Source organism: Chionomys nivalis, chromosome 9, assembly GCF_950005125.1.
Source record: "Chionomys nivalis chromosome 9, mChiNiv1.1, whole genome shotgun sequence".
Lineage (NCBI taxonomy): Eukaryota > Metazoa > Chordata > Mammalia > Rodentia > Cricetidae > Chionomys > Chionomys nivalis.
Window position 1 is genome coordinate 35878237 of NC_080094.1, and position 17653 is coordinate 35895889.

General features: G+C 38.9%; 1 protein-coding gene across 6 annotated transcripts in view; it reads left to right on the forward strand.

The window, feature by feature from the left end:
- Positions 1 to 17653, forward strand: part of Tasp1 (taspase 1) — a 357326-nt gene that overhangs the window by 78048 nt on the left and 261625 nt on the right. For all 6 annotated transcript variants that reach the window (XR_009057693.1, XM_057780148.1, XM_057780147.1 and 3 more), the window contains one exon: positions 4494 to 4600. Coding sequence is in view for 5 of the 6 variants with exons in the window: in XM_057780148.1 (XP_057636131.1) it covers positions 4494 to 4600 (107 nt within the window). In the remaining variant the exon portion in view is untranslated. The remainder of the gene's footprint in view (positions 1 to 4493; positions 4601 to 17653) is intronic.

The window sequence follows — 17653 nt, forward strand, 5'->3', positions numbered from 1 at the left end:
AACTAGCTCTTGTAGACCAGGCTGGCCTCGAACTCACAGAGATCTGCCTGACTCTGCCTCCTGTAATGTATTTTTCAAGTAAGGTCATGTGATGCCTATAGCTTTGTTTTTGCTGATGATTGCTGGATCTGTGATGGTTACAGCTGAATTTTATAATTGCTTTTTCTGGGGCTGGAGAGATGGCTCAGTGGTTCAGAGCATTGCCTGCTCTTCCAAAGGTCCTGAGTTCAATTCCCGGCAACCACATGGTGGCTCACAACCATCTGTAATGGGTCTGGTGCCCTCTTCTGGCCTTCAGGCATACACACAGAAAGAATATTGTACACATAATAAATAAATAAATATTTAAAAAAATAATTGCTTTTTCTATTTATGTGAAGAATGTTTTTGATGTTTTCATGTAGATTACATGAAATCTATGGATTTGCTTTAGGTAATATATATATATATATATATAGCATTAACTTTCTTACTTTTATTTTTTAATTCTTTTGACTTCACAGAAATTTTTGTTCTTTATAAGTTACTTTAATATTTCTTTCATGATATAATAAGCCTAAGATAGTAGTTAACAAATAGTGTGTATAACAGATATAGATGTGTGTGTGTGTGATTAAATTTTTTTTTTTTTATATTTTTGGTTGCGAGCCTAGCCTTTAATAGCTGACCCATCTCTCCAGTCCCAAAATATGTTTTACTCTTGTCTATTTTAGAATACTATGTAATTGATAAAACAGATAATTGATCGGTTCTTGAGACTTCACTTAGTTATTACAGAAAAGAAAGACTTTCATTGCCCAAAAACTTCCTTTCACTTATAAATCCCATTCTTCCTGTATGGCTCTCAGAGTTCTTCCTGTGCAGGAAGAATTACCAGCCACTGCTAAGCTGAGCAACGTAAAACACTTGTACTTCTCATTTGATGGCCATCAACTCATCAAAGATAACCAAAGTAGGCCCTTCTCACAACACTAAACATCTTAGCTCATGAAGATAATATAATGCCACAGTAAATTATGATGAAATCGAAAAGGACAAATGCTAGATGAGAGTGATGGTGGAGAGCTGTCTCAGTTGTTAAGAGTGCCTGAGGCTCTTGCAGGTGATCTGGGTTCTGTACCAGGCTGCCTTGGGGTATAACTTTCTTTATTAAAACAGCATGCTTGCTGCTATTACTTGTTTTTAATTTTTCTTTTCTTACATTTTGTTTTGTATTGTGTGTCTGTCTGTCTGTCCGTGTGCACCTGCATGTGTCTGCTTGCATACACGCCTGTCATTGTGTGAGTGAATATATGGTGTGTATGTGGAGGTCAGAGGATCTGACCTTACGTGGGGATGGGACTCAGGTCATCAGGCTCCGTGGTAAAATGGTAAAAGGCCTGTACCTGCTAGACATCTTGCTGGCCCTGCTACTGTTCCATTTCAGTCCTGCCATGCTCTAGATCTCATCATTTCTAATGGTTGTGTGGAGTCTTAAGTCCTTTCTGTCTAAACTCCTGTCATACACTCTAGGCGCTGTCACTTCCTCCTTTTGAATTTGATGCTTTTTAGTCCTTTATCTTAATTTCCCTGCCCCTAATAGTGTGTTGATAAAGGTGTAAAGAGATATTGGAGGAAGTGCTTCTGGCGCTTCTCATTTCATATGTTACTATGAACTTGTCACTCATTACATCCTCTATTGGTTTGAGGCATGTTGATGCTGTGTCTAATTTCGTCAGGGGTTCTATCATGATGGGTTCTGAATGTTACTGAATGCTTTCTTTTATGTGAATTGAGATCACATGTTTTTGTTCATTGTTCTCTTGATTGTTCTTGATGTGATATCATGCCTATATTTATATGTTTGCTTTGATCTTGCATCATTGTGATAACTCTTACTTGACATTTTGAAGCTGTGGCTTCTTGTTATATTGATAATTTTGATATGTGTTCATCAGCGATGTTGATGTATAGGTTGTAGTTATTGTGTCTTTGATTTTTGTTTCAGTGTATGCTGATCTAGTAAAATGAGTTTGGTAAAGTTTCTTCCTTTTCAGTTTATTTTTTGAAATAGTTTGAGAAGAATTAAAATTTATTTATTTTTTCTTGAAATACTTCGTAGAATTCATCAGTGAAATCGAAGTCATGGACCTTTCTTTGGTGGGAGACTGTAGGCAGAGACTACTTGTTGGTTTCCTGGCCGCCCAGACCCGAAATAATCACACAGAAACTCTATTAATTATAGTACTGCTTGACCAATAGCTTAGGCTTCTTATTAACTAACTCTTACATCTTAAATTAGCCCATTCCTATTATTTTGTATTTTACCACGAGGCTTGTGGTTTTCCATTAAGGTTTCAGCCTGCATCTGTCTCCTTTGGTGGCTACATGGCAGCTTTGCCTACTTTCTCCCAGCATTTAGCTTAATTTTCCCACCTAGCTCTAATCTGCCCTGCCACAGGCCAAAGGAGCTTCATTACTAACTGTTGATAATAAGACATATTCACAGCATACAGAGGGGAATCCCACATCAGGAGACTCCTCCATATGTCTTGAATGTTAAGGGACAATCTCAAATCTGATACATACTGGGCTAGTGCTTGATTACTGTTCTACATACATCTTGGGATTATATGGGGTACTGACTTACCGCCTTTATCTCATTACTTGTTTTAGACTGCTTTATACTTTTCCATTCTCTTGATCCAGTCTGCTGTATTGTATATGTCCAGAGCTTATCTGTGTCATTTAAAATTTCCAGTTTGCAGGCATATGATTGTCATGGCAGCTCTTTTGGTTCTTTGAATTTTTGTGATACCACTTTGTAAGTCTCTTCTTTTTCACATCTAATTTATTTTTCTTTCTTTATTTAGCAAAAGGTTTGTTGATTTTATTTTTCAAAAATCAACTAATAATTTGATTATTAGTAGTTTATTTCTAGTTTCGATTTCACTTCTTTCTGATCTGATATTCATGATTTCCTGGCATTTGATTGTTTTCTTAGACTTGGCTCTTTGACATAAGAATTAACTACTTCAAGTTGCTTTTATTGTACTCATTTGGTGAAAAAACAGGCTTTGGTATGCAGTGTTTCCATCAACTCGAGAGACTTTATAAGTTCCTTTTTGTTTCTTCAGTGAATTTTCTTTTTTGAGACAGAGTTTTGCTGTGTAGCCCTAGGTGTCTTAGAACTCACTATGTAGACCAGGCTGGCCTCGAACTCAGAGAACCATCTATCTGCCTCTTCCAACCGAGTGCTGGGATTAAAGGTGTGTATCATCATCACTCTGACTCTTCAGTGACCTGTTGACATTCAGTGACGGTATTCCTGAGCATATTGTTTAATTTTCATGTATTTGTTTATTTTCTATTTTTGATTGTTGGTTTCTAAATTTGGTTCTGGCATTTTAAATTTGTGATAAGATTCCAGTTTTTAAGATCTTGAGACATCTTTTGGTGCCTAATATATAGTCTAGGTTGGAGAATGTACCAGTGTTAATGGGTGTATTCTGTAGATGTTTAATGAAGCTCTAGTGATTTTTTTTTAAAAGATGTTTCATTCTGTAGCCCAAGCTGACCTCAAACCCTTAACAATTTTTTTTTCTTTTTTCAGTTTCTTGAGGGTTGTGATGATAGGTATGAACCACTATACCAGGCTACCCAGTGATTTTTTTTTTTTTTCCATTGCCTGTCTGTCTGGATAATATGTGGTCAAACACCAAAGAAGAAGAAACTTAAGGAGGACCATGTTCTGGCTACATATGAGGGGCACTGTCCACCCACAGTCAGGAAGCAGAGAGAACAAAGACTGGTTCTCAGCTTGCTTTATTCTTCTGGTTCTGTCCAGGACCCCAGACCATGCAGTGGCATACCAACATTCAGGGCAATTCCTCTCTCTCCAGTTGAAACTCTCTGGAGTCCCCTCAGAGGTACAGCCACGGGTGTTTCCTCAGTGATTCTGAATGCAGTTCAGCTGACAATGAAGATGAGACATGATATGCACCGAGGTCACTGTCCCCTCCTCTGATCATACAGATAGCATGAACTTTCACTCATCCTGTGAAAGCTTTCTCTCCTTCAGTCTGGACACAAGGCTAAGACTTGAAGCCTCATTTCATTCTTTGTGGTAGCTAGTTTCACTGTTCATGCGGGGTGTCAGCCTCCGGGATTCTCTCCTCTTGTAGCGCATCTCTAATACACTTTCTAGTGCTCTGTTCCCTATGTTCATCTCTTAGGCCTATGCATGGAGATGGTCAAGGGTCTCCAGGTTCCCCGTGCCCTGTCTCCCTTCAGAACTCAACTGTTTCTCTGATTTGACCTTTTCCTTAAGTTTCTAAACTTGTGCTATTTGTTTTGTTTTCCAGTTTTGTCAGCGTATCTTGGAAAGAATTTTAAAAAGCAGCAGTTCAACAGTGCTTTTTTTTTTTTTTTTTCTAGGAAGACGTTTCGAAATTATCTCTCTGGCCTTCTTACTCTAATAATTCTCGTGTTATTTTTGTTCTTCTCTTTTGTAGGATTCAGCTTAGCTGCATTTAAAAGGAACAAGAGAAAATTAGAACTGGCAGAAAGGGTGGAAACAGACTTCATCCAGCTAAAGAAAAGAAGACAATCAAGTGCAAAGGTCAGGAGATGTCTGAAGTGTTTGCTCATGCGTGGTAGTGATACTGCTGACCACCTGCCTTTAGAACAGTACAGTCCATTTGAAACATAACTTATGCCATATATGTATTTTAAAGCAGAACAGAGCTGGTGGGGCTCATTAAGTAAATGTACCTACCACCAAGCCTGATAACCCCAGTTCCTTCCCCAGAACCCATGTGGTAGAAGGAGAGAACTGACTTTTATAAATTGTCCTCTGACCTTCAGGCGTGTGTTGTGACAGTCACTTATTTTGCAGATGTGCATGCATATATAATACATGTATAAAAATGTAATTTAAAAAGTTAAATTTGCCGGGCGGTGGTGGCGCACGCCTTTAATCCCAGCACTCGGGAGGCAGAGGCAGGCGGATCTCTGTGAGTTCGAGACCAGCCTGGTCTACAAGAGCTAGTTCCAGGACAGGCTCCAAAGCCACAGAGAAACCCTGTCTTGAAAAACTAAAAAAAAAAAAAAAAAAAAAGTTAAATTTGAGTTGGGTGTGGTGGCACATGCCTTTTTCCCAGCTTTCAGGAAGCAGAGTCAGGTGGCTATCTGAGTTTAAGACCAGTCTGATCTACAGAGCAAGTTCCAGGACAACCAGGGCTACACAGAGAAACTCTGTGTCGAAAAGAAAAAGAAAAAAGTAAAATTTGATTGTGAAGAGAAACAAGTGAAATGATTTTTCACTTTCTATTGTAAACAAAACAATAGAATTAATTTTAATAACATTTTAAGAGATTGAAATCTTTTGAAAATAGCTTTTGAACTACAATAGTGTGAAAATTAATAATGAGCTATTTTAAAGTTTTGTTGAAGGATGGCAAGATGGTTCGGCATATAAAGGCACTTGCTGCCTAGCCTGTTGACCTGAATTTGATCCCCAGTGCCCACATTGTAAATGGGTCGAGCAGACTTCTAGTAGTTGTCCTTTGGCCTCCACATGTATTCTGTGGCATGTGTATCCAATCACATAAATATAAACAAATAAATATATAAATGAATGCATGTAATCAGATTAACTGCTGAAAAATAAATTTACAGATTTAGTTATTAGAATCATACTTTGTAGTGGCTAAAAATGTTTCAAAGTGAAACTTAATTTAAATTGAATAAAATAAGAAATTTAGCTTTTCACTTGCCCATTCTTTATTTCACTAGCACAGTGACTACCAAAATGCCGTATGAATATTGTTTTGTTTTGGTCCTTCTGTATTACTTACTTTTGAGAGTAGAGCGAAGCTGAAAACTTCAGTATTCTTCAGCCTGTGGGTTTAGGGCTAGCACACAGCTTATGGTTGGTGTGTCATGTCACATTGTCCTTTGGTGCATCTGATCTCTATCTAGTCATTCTGTCATGCCTCATGAACTCCTTCATGCTACCTGTCAAAGTTTTGTGTACTTGCAGTTAAATAAAAAACAATCCATCTTTCATAGTAATAGGTATTTTCTCAGTATGGTTCCTCACAGGATAATTCATCCACTAATTTAGTCCAGTTCTGTTTGGATGTCTCACAATAATGGATTTTAGGAAACAAATAAATTAATAGGCAGATTTGATGAAAGCTGGTATAGTCTGGTTCCTCTATTTGTGTTTTTGTATCCTTTGTGATACCTGGGTAAACAAATTCAGAACTATCTGCATTTTGAAAAAAAGTTATGAGTATCTGGCCTGCCTGTGTGAAAGCCAAGTGAGTATTCAGGAGGTTGAGTAGATGGGTCACAGGCCACAGAGTATGACCTTGTCCCCCAAACAAAATGCGCATAGTGGGCAGCTTCATCTGTTTTCATAACTATGTGAACTCTTGCAGCCCCAGTCATATCAAGGCATAGAACATTTCAGGTTTTGTTGTCCTAAAGTTAACCCCAACCTAGTGGCCATTCTTCCACTTTATTCCACCACAGATGTTTTGTGCTGCTGTTGTTTGGGATGTGTTCTCTTTTGTTTACTCTTTCACAGAATATTTTTAGATGCCCTGTTATTAGTCCCTTAAAACAAATAGGTAGCACTAAGTAATATTTCCTAATGTACATAGACTATAATTTGCTTATACATGTCTCCTGTTGCAGATTGGCTATTTCTGGATGTTTACTATTAGGAATAATGCAGCTGTGAAATTTTTACAGTTCCTTTTTGTGGTTATTAGTTTAGGATTCTATGCATAGAAATATCATTGTGTTTTACAGAGGCTGTTTGTAGCTGGTCATTACCTATTCAGATCACTTTTTTTTTTAATTCTGAAAATAATTGTGTGCCAGCTAATAATAAAACAGAGCTGAAACTGCAATCAGGATATAAAATAAATAATAATAATTAATAAAGAAAACAGTGGTGAGCAGAATGTTCTAGTAAGATTTTATGTTTTAGTGAACAGAGACATAAAAACACATAATTACATTATTATGTTCTGTAATTTTTCATTCTAATTTATTTATTTTATATGCTGACTGCAGTTTCCCCTCGCTCCTCTGCTTGCATTCCCCCCACAACCTACCCCACCTCTGTCTCAGAAAGGGGCAGGCCTCCATGGTTATCAGCAAAGCATAGAGCATCGAGTTGCCATTAGACTAAGCACCTCCCCTTGTTCTTAGACTGGGCAAGTCGATCCATTATGAGGATAGGTTACTAATGGCCTGCCAAAGCATTGGGGACAGATAGTCCCTACTCCCATTCTTACAAAGGAGTTCCACAAATACATCAAGCTACACAACTGTCACATATATAGAGAGGGCTTAGGTTGGTCCCATGTAGGCTTCCTGGTGTGTTGCTTCAGACTTTGTAAGTTCCTTTGAGCCAGGTTAGTTGTTTTTGTGGGTTTTCCTCCAGTATTCCTGACCCCTCTGGCTTCTACAATCTCTCCTCCCTCTCCTCAGCAGAACTCCCCAAGCTTGGCCCAGTGTTTGGCCATGGTCTGTAAATCTGCTTCCATCAGTCACTGGATGTAGGCTCTCAGCTGGTAACCAGGATAATCACCAATCTGATCACAGGGAATGGCCATTGCAGGCTGAGTATGCACCATTGCTAGGAGTCTTAGCTGGGGTCATCCTTGTAGATTCGTGGAAGTTTCCGTGCACCAGGTTTCTATCTGACGCTGAAACGTCCCCCTTTCCAGTCATCTCTTAAAGCATTCTCGCCCTCTACACATCCCCCCAACCAAATTCCTCAAGTGCCCATGCCCACCTACCCCCAATTGACCCAGGAAAGCTTTCTTATTTCCCATTCCCTGAGAGATTCATGCATTTCCCCTTCTTGGGCCCTCTTGTTACCTAACCTCTCTGGGTCTGTGGATTGTAGCATGGTTATCCTTTATACTTTAGAGTTAATATCCACTTATCAGTGAGTACATACTATGTTTGTCTTTCTTGGTCTTGGTTACCTCACTCAGCATGATTTTTTTCTAGTTACATCAATTTGCCTTCAAAATTCCTGGTGTCATTGTTTTTAACAGCTGAGTAATACTCCATAATATAGCTTAATATAAAAATAGTAGTGAACACTCGACCCTGTCCTCTCTAGGTGGGCCTACTTTTGGTTTATTCTGTCTCTTATTGTATATAGATACTCCATATTTTCTGTGTTCTGAGAAAAAAGTAAAAGGTAATTGAGTCAGTACTAATCTTTATCATATCTGTGGGAAGGAACAGTCCTCTTGTAATAACATGATCAACTCATTGGGAGACTGACTGAGTTACATGGCTGACAAGACCTTTGCATTTAGAACACAGACATGGTGCACACCATAGTCTAGATTTCATAAATATCAATTTCAAACAGCTAGTCCTGGATGTGATTGGAAGGGATTCTTATTCTTCGAGTATTAAAGAAGTTGGGGATACTGTTTGATCTCAACATTTTTGATGTTTCAGATCCCCTTTTCCTTTTCATTTTTCACAAGCATATTGCCTAAATAGTTTCCATCTCCTTTTCTCTAATAACAGATTTTGCAGTTGAATGTGTATAGCTGTCCCTTGTCTCATCCCACCACATGCATAAAGTAGTCTAAGCTTTTGGTTAATTATGTTGCCTTTTAGGTAAAGCAGTTTTTATGTAGGACAGTGTAGCAAATGCTCGTCAGACCTTGTCCATTGTGCAAGCATGTTTTAGCGTTCAGTTTTTAACAAACAAATTTAGAAAAATAAGCACTGCTTTTGTGCTTTCATACCATGTCGTGTGTTCAAAACCACTCTAAAGAGATGCTACAACATTTAATTTTGGTTCTTTAGCCACCACACAGGGACATTAAATTGGCCACATGTTTCAAAAAGGAAATGTTGGGACTTGCTTTGTGCGCTTCATATAAATATATTCTATTCTTTTGAAGTATATTGTGGGTAATGTTTTCCCCCTTTCCCCTCCATCTTGAAGTTATTATGTAAGTGCTTAACTGCATCATACTAAATCACTGTATTTTTTTGGGTGAGAGGTAGGTTAAGATCAAAGAAAACGAGTGCCCCCAAAACAACATATTTTCTTCAGATTGTTCCCTTTATACATGTCTGTGCATTTTGTGTTCAAGGAAGAATGTCATATTATTCTCTTGAAATTTACTCACTTTGTCTGATTCTTTGTTTCTCAAGAAGATGGTTAATATGTGAGTATCTGAGTTAACAGAAGTGTGGGCTTCTATTACTTTTGGAAAGAGATGTACATTACACATTAGCTCTGTAAAATGGAAAATTCCTTCAGTGAAGTGACTATCTTCCTTTTAAAATGATTGCCTTAAATGGTAGGTAATATATTGCAAAATTGCAACAACCCCATCTAAGAACATCTTTATTATTTGATGAGCCTACCCTGCAAGCTTTCCATGTTAATTGGTAGATAGGTCAGTCATTAAATCTATTACTATATCATTTATTTTTTTACATAAAGTTTGAACATGATGATCCACATTCTTCATTTTAACTTATGGTGATTCTTTTGTTTTTGTTAAACGTATGCATTTATTTTGCGTGTGTGTGCAAATGTATGTCATGGCGTGCTTGTGGAGGTCAGAGCACAGCTTGCAGCATTCCATTCTCTCTTTCCACCATGTGGACTATGGGGCGAGAACTCAGGTAGTTAGGTTTAGTCGCAAGCACCTTTACCCACTGAGCCATCTCACTGACCTGATGGTGATTCTGTAGTCTGTGGTATCATATGGTAAGTCATTCAATTTTAAATCCTATACCTTTAACTGTACTTGGTGGGTTAGCTCTTACTGTAATAGCTTTTACTTATTTAAGGAAAAGCTTCTAAGTACATTTGTTAAGTTGTTATGGAGATTGGGCTTCTAACTAGAGCTAAGTCTTAAAACTGTAGTTGTCTAGTAAGGTGAGCATCCAAACTGCCTAGGCTCCCAGAAAGCCAGTACGTGCAGTAGGATCAAAAACCCATTGCCATTGTTCTTGAGTTCTCAGTGGTCCTCATTGTCCATTATGTTCAGCAAGTCTGGTTTTATCCCATGCTTTTTCAGACCCAGGCCAGCTGGTCTTGGTGAGTTCCTGATAGAACATCCCCATTGTCTCAGTGTGTGGGTGCACCCCTCGCGGTCCTGAGTTCCTTGCTCGTGCTCTGTCTCCTGCTCTTGATTTGGACCTTGAGAATTCAGTCCGGTGCTCCAATGTGGGTCTTTGTCTCTGTCTCCTTTCATCGCCTAAATGTTTTTCTATGGGTTCACCTTCTTAATTAGCTTCTCTAGGATCACCCCTTTGAGGGTCAGATGACCCTTTCACAGAGCTTGCCTAAGACCATCAGAGAATACAGATATTTACATTATGATTCATAACAGTAGCAAAATTACAGTTTTGAAGTAGCAATGAAAATAATTTTATGGTTGGGAGTCCCTATAACATGAGGGACTGTATTAAAGAGTCACAGCATTAAAAATGTTGAGAACCAAAAAAAAAAAAAAAACTGTAGTTGTCTAAATGTTGAATTTATATGGACTTGAAGATTATAAATAAGGCAAAACTGATGCAAACGACAATGTTAATAAATTTAATTGTTCTTTTATTTTGTAATGAGAATAACCAGTAGTATTTTTGAATATTTATTAAAAGTTAACATCAGATATTGTCAGTCTTGTAAATCTTTACTCGTTTTGTTATGAGAAACCAAGAATTCTGTATATATTGTTAATTAGCCAGAAACTTTGGCTAAACATTGAACTTCTTCCAACTGTTCTCTCCTCTGTGGTACAGTTTGCTTGTTGAACCACATGGTTACTATGGTATAGATAATTCTGTTGAGGTTTTGTAGGTAACAGAGTTTGTCCAGATTCCCGTTTCTCCCATGAAGGTTTTTTTTGTTTTGTTTTGTTTTTTTTTGTTTTTTGTTTTTGTTTTTTTATTCCAGTGGATCTTAGATCTGACTAGCATTAGATCCAGCTGAGGATCTAAGCACTATAGATTCTTAGACGCTCTACTACAGTTGGGGTAAGCTAATGGGCTAACACACACTTAAGATCATTGCCTCTGTTTTTCAAAAATGTTTAAGCTAGCATGTAAAGTAATGGATTTTGTTATGACATATTCATATGCATATAATCATTAAAACAATTAGTTATTGATTCTCTCTCTGTGTGGGATGGGACACACATGCCATGGTCTATATGTGGAGGCTGGAGAACAGCTTGTGAGAGTTGGTTCTCTCCTCCTAGCATGTGTATTCTGGTGATCAAATTTTAGGATGGCCAGCTTAGTTATAAGTCTCTACCTACTGGCCGTCGTCAAAGGCCCCACGGTGTCATCTTACTCTGTTCTTGTCATTCTCCACTTCTAGTGCTCCTCCAGTCTTCTTCTAGCGCTGCCCCCACACTTTCCCTCTACAGTCCCTCCTGCTTTCATGTCTCGTGCACCCCATTGTTCTCTGTTTAAACCCCTTTTGGGATCTTGTCACTGTTCTCATGGTCTCCTTTCTATTTTTATGACCAACCCTCTCTCTCTCTCTCTCTCTCTATATATATATATATATATATATTTTTTTTTTTTTTTTTTTTTTTTTTTTTTTTGATTTTTGAGACAGGGTTTCTCCGTAGCTTTTGGTTCCTGTCCTGGAACTAGCTCTTGTAGACCAGGCTGGCCTCGAACTCACAAAGATCCGCCTGCCTCTGCCTCCCGAGTGCTGGGATTAAAGGCATGTGCCACCACCGCCCGGTGTTACCCTATATAGATTTAAACCTCGAGTCCTCACCGGAAAGAAAACATATTTGTTTTACTGAGTCTGACCTACTTGGTTGAACATAATCTTCATTTGCAACAAATTTATTTTATGCTTATAAAATTTTTATTTATTTTTTATTGATTTTTATTAAGCTATACATTTTTCTCTGCTTCTCTCCTCTACAACCCTCTCCCATGGTCCACATGCTCCCAATTTACATAGGAGATCTTGTCTTTTTCTACTTCCCATGTAGATTAGATCCAAGTATGTCTCTCTTAGGGTCCTCTTTGTTGTCTAGGTTCTCTGGGGTTGTGAATTGTAGGCTGGTTTCTTTGCTTTATGTCTAAAAGCCACTTATGAGTGAGTACATAGGATATTTGTCTTTCTGGATGTGGGTTTCCTCACTCAAACTGATGTTTTCTAGATCCATCCATTTGCCCCCAAGTTTCAAGATGTCATTTTTTTCTGCTGTGTAGTACACCATTGTGTAAATGTACCACATGTTCCTTATTATTCATTCTTTGGTCGAGGGGCATTTAGGTTGTCCTGGTTCTGGCTATTACAAACAATGCTGCTATGAACACAGTTGAGCACATGTACTTGTGGTACGATTGAGCATCCTTTGGATATATACCCAAAAGTGGTATTACTGGGTCTTGAGGAAGGTTGTTTCCTAATTTCTGAGAAATCGTCATACTGATATCCAAAGGGGCTGTATCAACTTGCACTCCCACCAGCAATGCAGAAGTGTTCCCTTTTCCCCACAACCTCTCCAGCATAAGTTGTCATCAGTATTTTTTTAATCTCGGCCATTCTGACAGGTGTAAGATAGAATCTGAGAGTTTTTTGATTTGCATTTCTTTGATGGCTAAGGATGTTGAACCTTAAGTCTTTTTCAGCCATTTTAGATTCCTCTGTTGAGAGTTCTCTGTTTAGGTTTGTACTCCATTTTTTTTTTTTTGGCCTATTTGTTCTTTTGGTAGTCAATTTCTTGAGTTCTTTGTATATTTTGGAGATCAGTCCTTTGTCTGATGTGGAGTTGGTGAAAATCTTTTCCCATTCTGTAGGCTGTCGTTTTGTCTTGTTGACCGTGTCCTTTGCTTTCCAGAAGCTTCTCAGTTTTAGGAGGTCCCATTTATTAATTGTTTCTCTCAGTGTCTGTGCTACTGGGGCTTAGTAAAATTTTATGTGGGGTTGTAGGTGATAGCTTAGGTGGTAAAGTGTTTGGCATGCAAGTTTGAGGACCTGAGTTTGATCTCATTACTCATATAAAACGTGGGGAATTGGTGGTCTGGCACTTGCAGTCCCACTGCTGGAAAGCAGAGACAGGCAGATCTTTAGAACTTTTTTTATCAGCTACTCAGCAAGCTCTAAGCCAGTAAGAGAGACTGTCTTTAAAAAAAAAAAAAAAAAAAAAAAAAGAAATCCAAAGCGGTACAGCACCCGAGATCAGCATCTGGCCTTCACCCATGTTTGCACCCGTGTAAGCACACACATTCCACCATAAATATGTACCATAATTTCTTTATACATTTTCTGATTGACATCTATTCTACACTTTATTCCATTTGTTTTCCTTACTTTTCCTCCCTCTGTCCCTCCCTTTCTTCCTCTTCCTTCTTTCTTCTCTCTTTCTTTTTTCTCTCTCCTCTTGTCTCTGTCTTTCTTTCTTCCTTCCCCTCTCCCTTCCTGCCTGCCTCCCTCCGTTTCTCCCTTCCTCCCTCAATTTCTTCCTTCCTTCCTTTCTTTCTCTTGACAGGGTCTCTGTAGCCCAGGATGTCCTGAATTTTATCATGTCAATCAGCCTTAAATTCAAGGATCCATGAATCATCCTCTTTCAGTTTCCTGAGTAATGTTATTACAGGTGTGATCTGCCAGGCTCAGTACTGGTGTGTGTGTGTATGTATACACTTTATAATACAACAACAAATGTGGGTGTGCAAGTATTTCTGTCTGGTTAACTTAGTGTCCTTTGTATGTACATCCAGGAGGCTTTAGCTGGCTTAATTGGATAGCTCCATTTTCAGCTTTTTAGGATTTTCTGTACTTACATCCTTAGTGGCTGAATTAACTCACGTTCTCCCTTTAATGAATAGAGGTTCCCCTTTGCTCTCATCCTCATTAGTGTTTGTTGTTTGTCATTTCTTGGTAATGGCTCTGACTAGGATGAAATGCAATCTTAAAGCAGCTATAATTCTCATTTCCTTCTTGGCCAAGAATGTTGAACACTTTTCCAGAATTTTATTGGACATTTGAACTTCTTTTGAGAACTCTCCAGTTCATTAGGCCATTCATTGATTGGGTGATCTGGGTGTTTATAGATTCTAAATATTAACCTCCTGTCTATTATATGATTGGCAAAGATATTTCTAGGCTATCTTCACTGTGGCAATTGTTTACTGTGCAGAAACTTAAAATATTATTTCCATTGAGACTTCTTCAGAAAACCTTTTTATATGGCTATGTCCTCCATGTTTTCCTCCAACAGTTTTAAGTCTTACCTTTGAGTCTTTGGTTCATTTTGAATTTTTAAATGCCAGTTAGAAATGCATATTTTTTTTCATTTTTCTGAAGGCTTAATCTAGTTTTGCAGGTGCCACATGTTGAAGAGTATTTGTGAAGAGCCCAGTATGGATTCTGACACCTTTGTTGAACATTGGTGGTTGTAACTGTGTATGGTAATTTCTGAATCTTTGATTTGTTTAGTTTCTGTCATGTGTCAGTACCGTTCTGTGTCTGTTACTGTGGTTCTGTTGTATAGTTTGAGATCTGGCTCCTTCCCCCTGAGAATGGAATCTAGAGTCTCTCACATGCCCTTTGACACTCAGCTACATTCTCAGCTGGGTCTTTCTCATGGGAGAGGGTGGTACATGTGCTTATTTACTTGTGCATCGGGTGGTGGTGGTACATGTACCACTGTGTACTTTTAGAGCTCAGAGAACAACTTGTAGGAGTTTTATTTCCCTCACCATGTGGTTCAAAAGGGATCAAATTTAGGTTGTCAGTCTTGGTGGCAAGTGCCCTTTCCCTTTGAGCCATCTGCCCAGTTCAATATCAGGTATCTTTCTTTTTAAAGAGTATTTATGACTCATTTTATTGTATTATCTTTTTTTAAAGTAAAGGTAAGATGTTAAATTTTATTAAAAATGAACATTTTTTTTGACGAAAGCCTTAATGAAATTGATAGAAATTACTATGAAATGTGATGCAAGGGCTGAATCCAAAGTGCCCTCAGTTATTTACTGCCAAGTGCAGACAGCTGAGTTTTGTGTCCCATCCGATTCCCCATTGTCCTGGGGAGACAACTGTAAGCTGGGACAGTACTTGGTTCTGTATGCTAAGTCTTGGGGGAGGTGAATTCAGGGATAAGTCACAGGGGTCCTGTTTAATCCACTGGCTACAAAGCTGTTGAATACACTGTGGTACATCTACAAAAAGAAAGCCGCCTTGTGATCGCCTCCCTGCGGTCTACAAGAGACCTCTAACTAGACAGTGTTGGCCTGAGTAGGGCTCACCCAGCTTAGGGACTCCAAAACCATGAGAATCTGAGTAACACGACTCACTCATTCCCCACAATAGCAAATTTCAAGAGTAGAAGAGCAACCTCATATCTGACACAGAGGGCTGACCTCCAAAGTATATAAAGAATTCAAGAAGCTATATATCAAAATATCAAATAATCTGATTAAAATGGAGTATAGATCTAAGCAGTTAATTCTCAACAGAAGAATCTCAAATGGCCAATACACTTAAAGAATTGCTCAACATCCTTAGTCATCAGGGAAATGCAAATCAAAATGACTCTGAGATACTATCTTACATCTGTTAGAATGGCTGAGATTAACAAAAAAAAAACACTGATGACAGCTTATGTAGGAGAGGATGTAGAGTAAGGGGAACACTCCTCCACTGCTGGTAGGGGTGAAAACTTGCATGGTCTCTTTGGAAGTCAATATGGCAGTTTCTTAGAAAACTGCGAATTAATCTACCTCAAGATGCAGCTATACCAATGTTGAGCATATACCCAAAGAATGTTCAACCATACCACAAGGACACTTGCTCAGCTATGTTCATAGCAGCATTATTTTTAATAAACCAGAACCTGGAAACAACCTAGGTGCCTCTCAACTGAAGAATAGATAAGGAAAATGTGGGTCTGTAGATTTGTTCCTCCAACAGTTCATAGATGAGGTGGATGTAGCCCTGCTTCTGGACCTGGATCAGCCCATTAGCTTTTCCTCTTAGTCACGACCTGGATGAGCTGTCCAGCACTGACTCAGCCAGTCCACACTTAGCAGCCTGCAGGAAGGAGCGTGGACCAGTTCTCTTCTCAGCCCTTAGGTCTGGCTTACCCACATTTACAACAGCAGGGCCAGCTCCACTGTCTTGCCCAGGCCAGGTGCAGGGACCACTCTTTATTTCTGTAGGAGGAATGGGGGCGGCACCAGGGGTGGGGGTGTTCAGTTCTCTTGTTCTCATACACTAAGGGCTGGCTCACCTGCGTGGGGCAACAGGGTCAGCTCTAGTGTGCTCCCCAGGCTGGATACAGGGCCCAATCGCCCATGTACTGTAGTTGGTGAGGTGGTGAGGGACAGGGCTAATTCTCCAGCTCTTGTAGTCCTGGGGCCAGATTTCTTGCTAGCTATGGGTAGCAAGGGGAGTGGGGGTTTATGCCATTACATGGCAGGGGAGGGAGACAATGACGTGCCATCTTTCCCAAAAGTATGCAGCTCTCACAGGGTCAATTCAATACATCCCTCAGATTTCATCATGGTTCCTATTCCCGAAGCTGCAAGCTTGGTTGAAGAGGACAACCTTCCAGAATAGGAGGACTGGTGTTCAGTCAATGGTATACCAGTAGTAGTACTTCCGTGAAAATTTCAGAATTTCCAAATGAGGTCTCAAGATCAGGTACCTTGATGATTTCAGCATTCTATTTCTACTTTAGGTTTATTTAGCTATTTGGGGACTTTCATATTTGAATTTTACATTTTTAAAATTTCTGTGAATGTAGTTAGAATTTTAATATGGATAGTGTTGAGTCTGTAGATTGTTTCTTACAAAATTGATTTTACCATCCAAACATGAATGGTCTGATGTTGTCACCCTTTGCTGTTTTTCAGTTTCTTTCTTTAGTTTCTTAAATTTTTTTCTTGTATAGGTCTTTAACTTCCCTGGTAAGGTTTATTTTCAGGTATTTTGTCTTTTTATTCTGAAGCTGTTGTAAATAGGATTTCCTGGCCTGCTTTCTTTGAATATTCTGCTTCTGCCACCTCCCTCCTCTCCCCACTCACTCCTACCTCTTCCTTTCTCCTTCTCTCCCTCTCTCCCCCTCTCTCCCTACTCTTTCTTCCTCCTCCTTTTTCTTTTTAAATGACCCATTAATTAGGGTTGCCTATGAATATGGATGGGGTTCCTCTAAATGACTCTAATTAGAATTGCTTATATGAATATGAGTAGGGGCTATTTAGTGGCACATGGGCAACTTACCAGTGGCTACACCACTGAAGAAATTCTCCTTCCTCCAGTGACTATTAGCTGCTATAAACTCCATAGGGAAGTGTGGGGGCTTAGGAGTCCCTCACCAAAGGCAAATAGGTTTTATCCAGGCAGCTACAGGTGCTGGGTTCATGAGTACAGTTGCCACCTTAGGTAGGTGTCAGATGCTTTTTTGCTATCTATTGAGATGATTGTGTGTTTTCTGCCCAAGTTTATTTTGGTTTTTATTAAATTTATGGATTTGGGTATACTATACCAACCTTACTTCCTTATAATGAAGCTAACAGTCACAGTGTGTGTGACCTTTTTCAATATATTTTTAGAATGCAGTTTGAAAAAATTTTATTTAATGTGTTTACACACATAAGGGGATTGTGTGTGTCTGTGTGTGTGTTA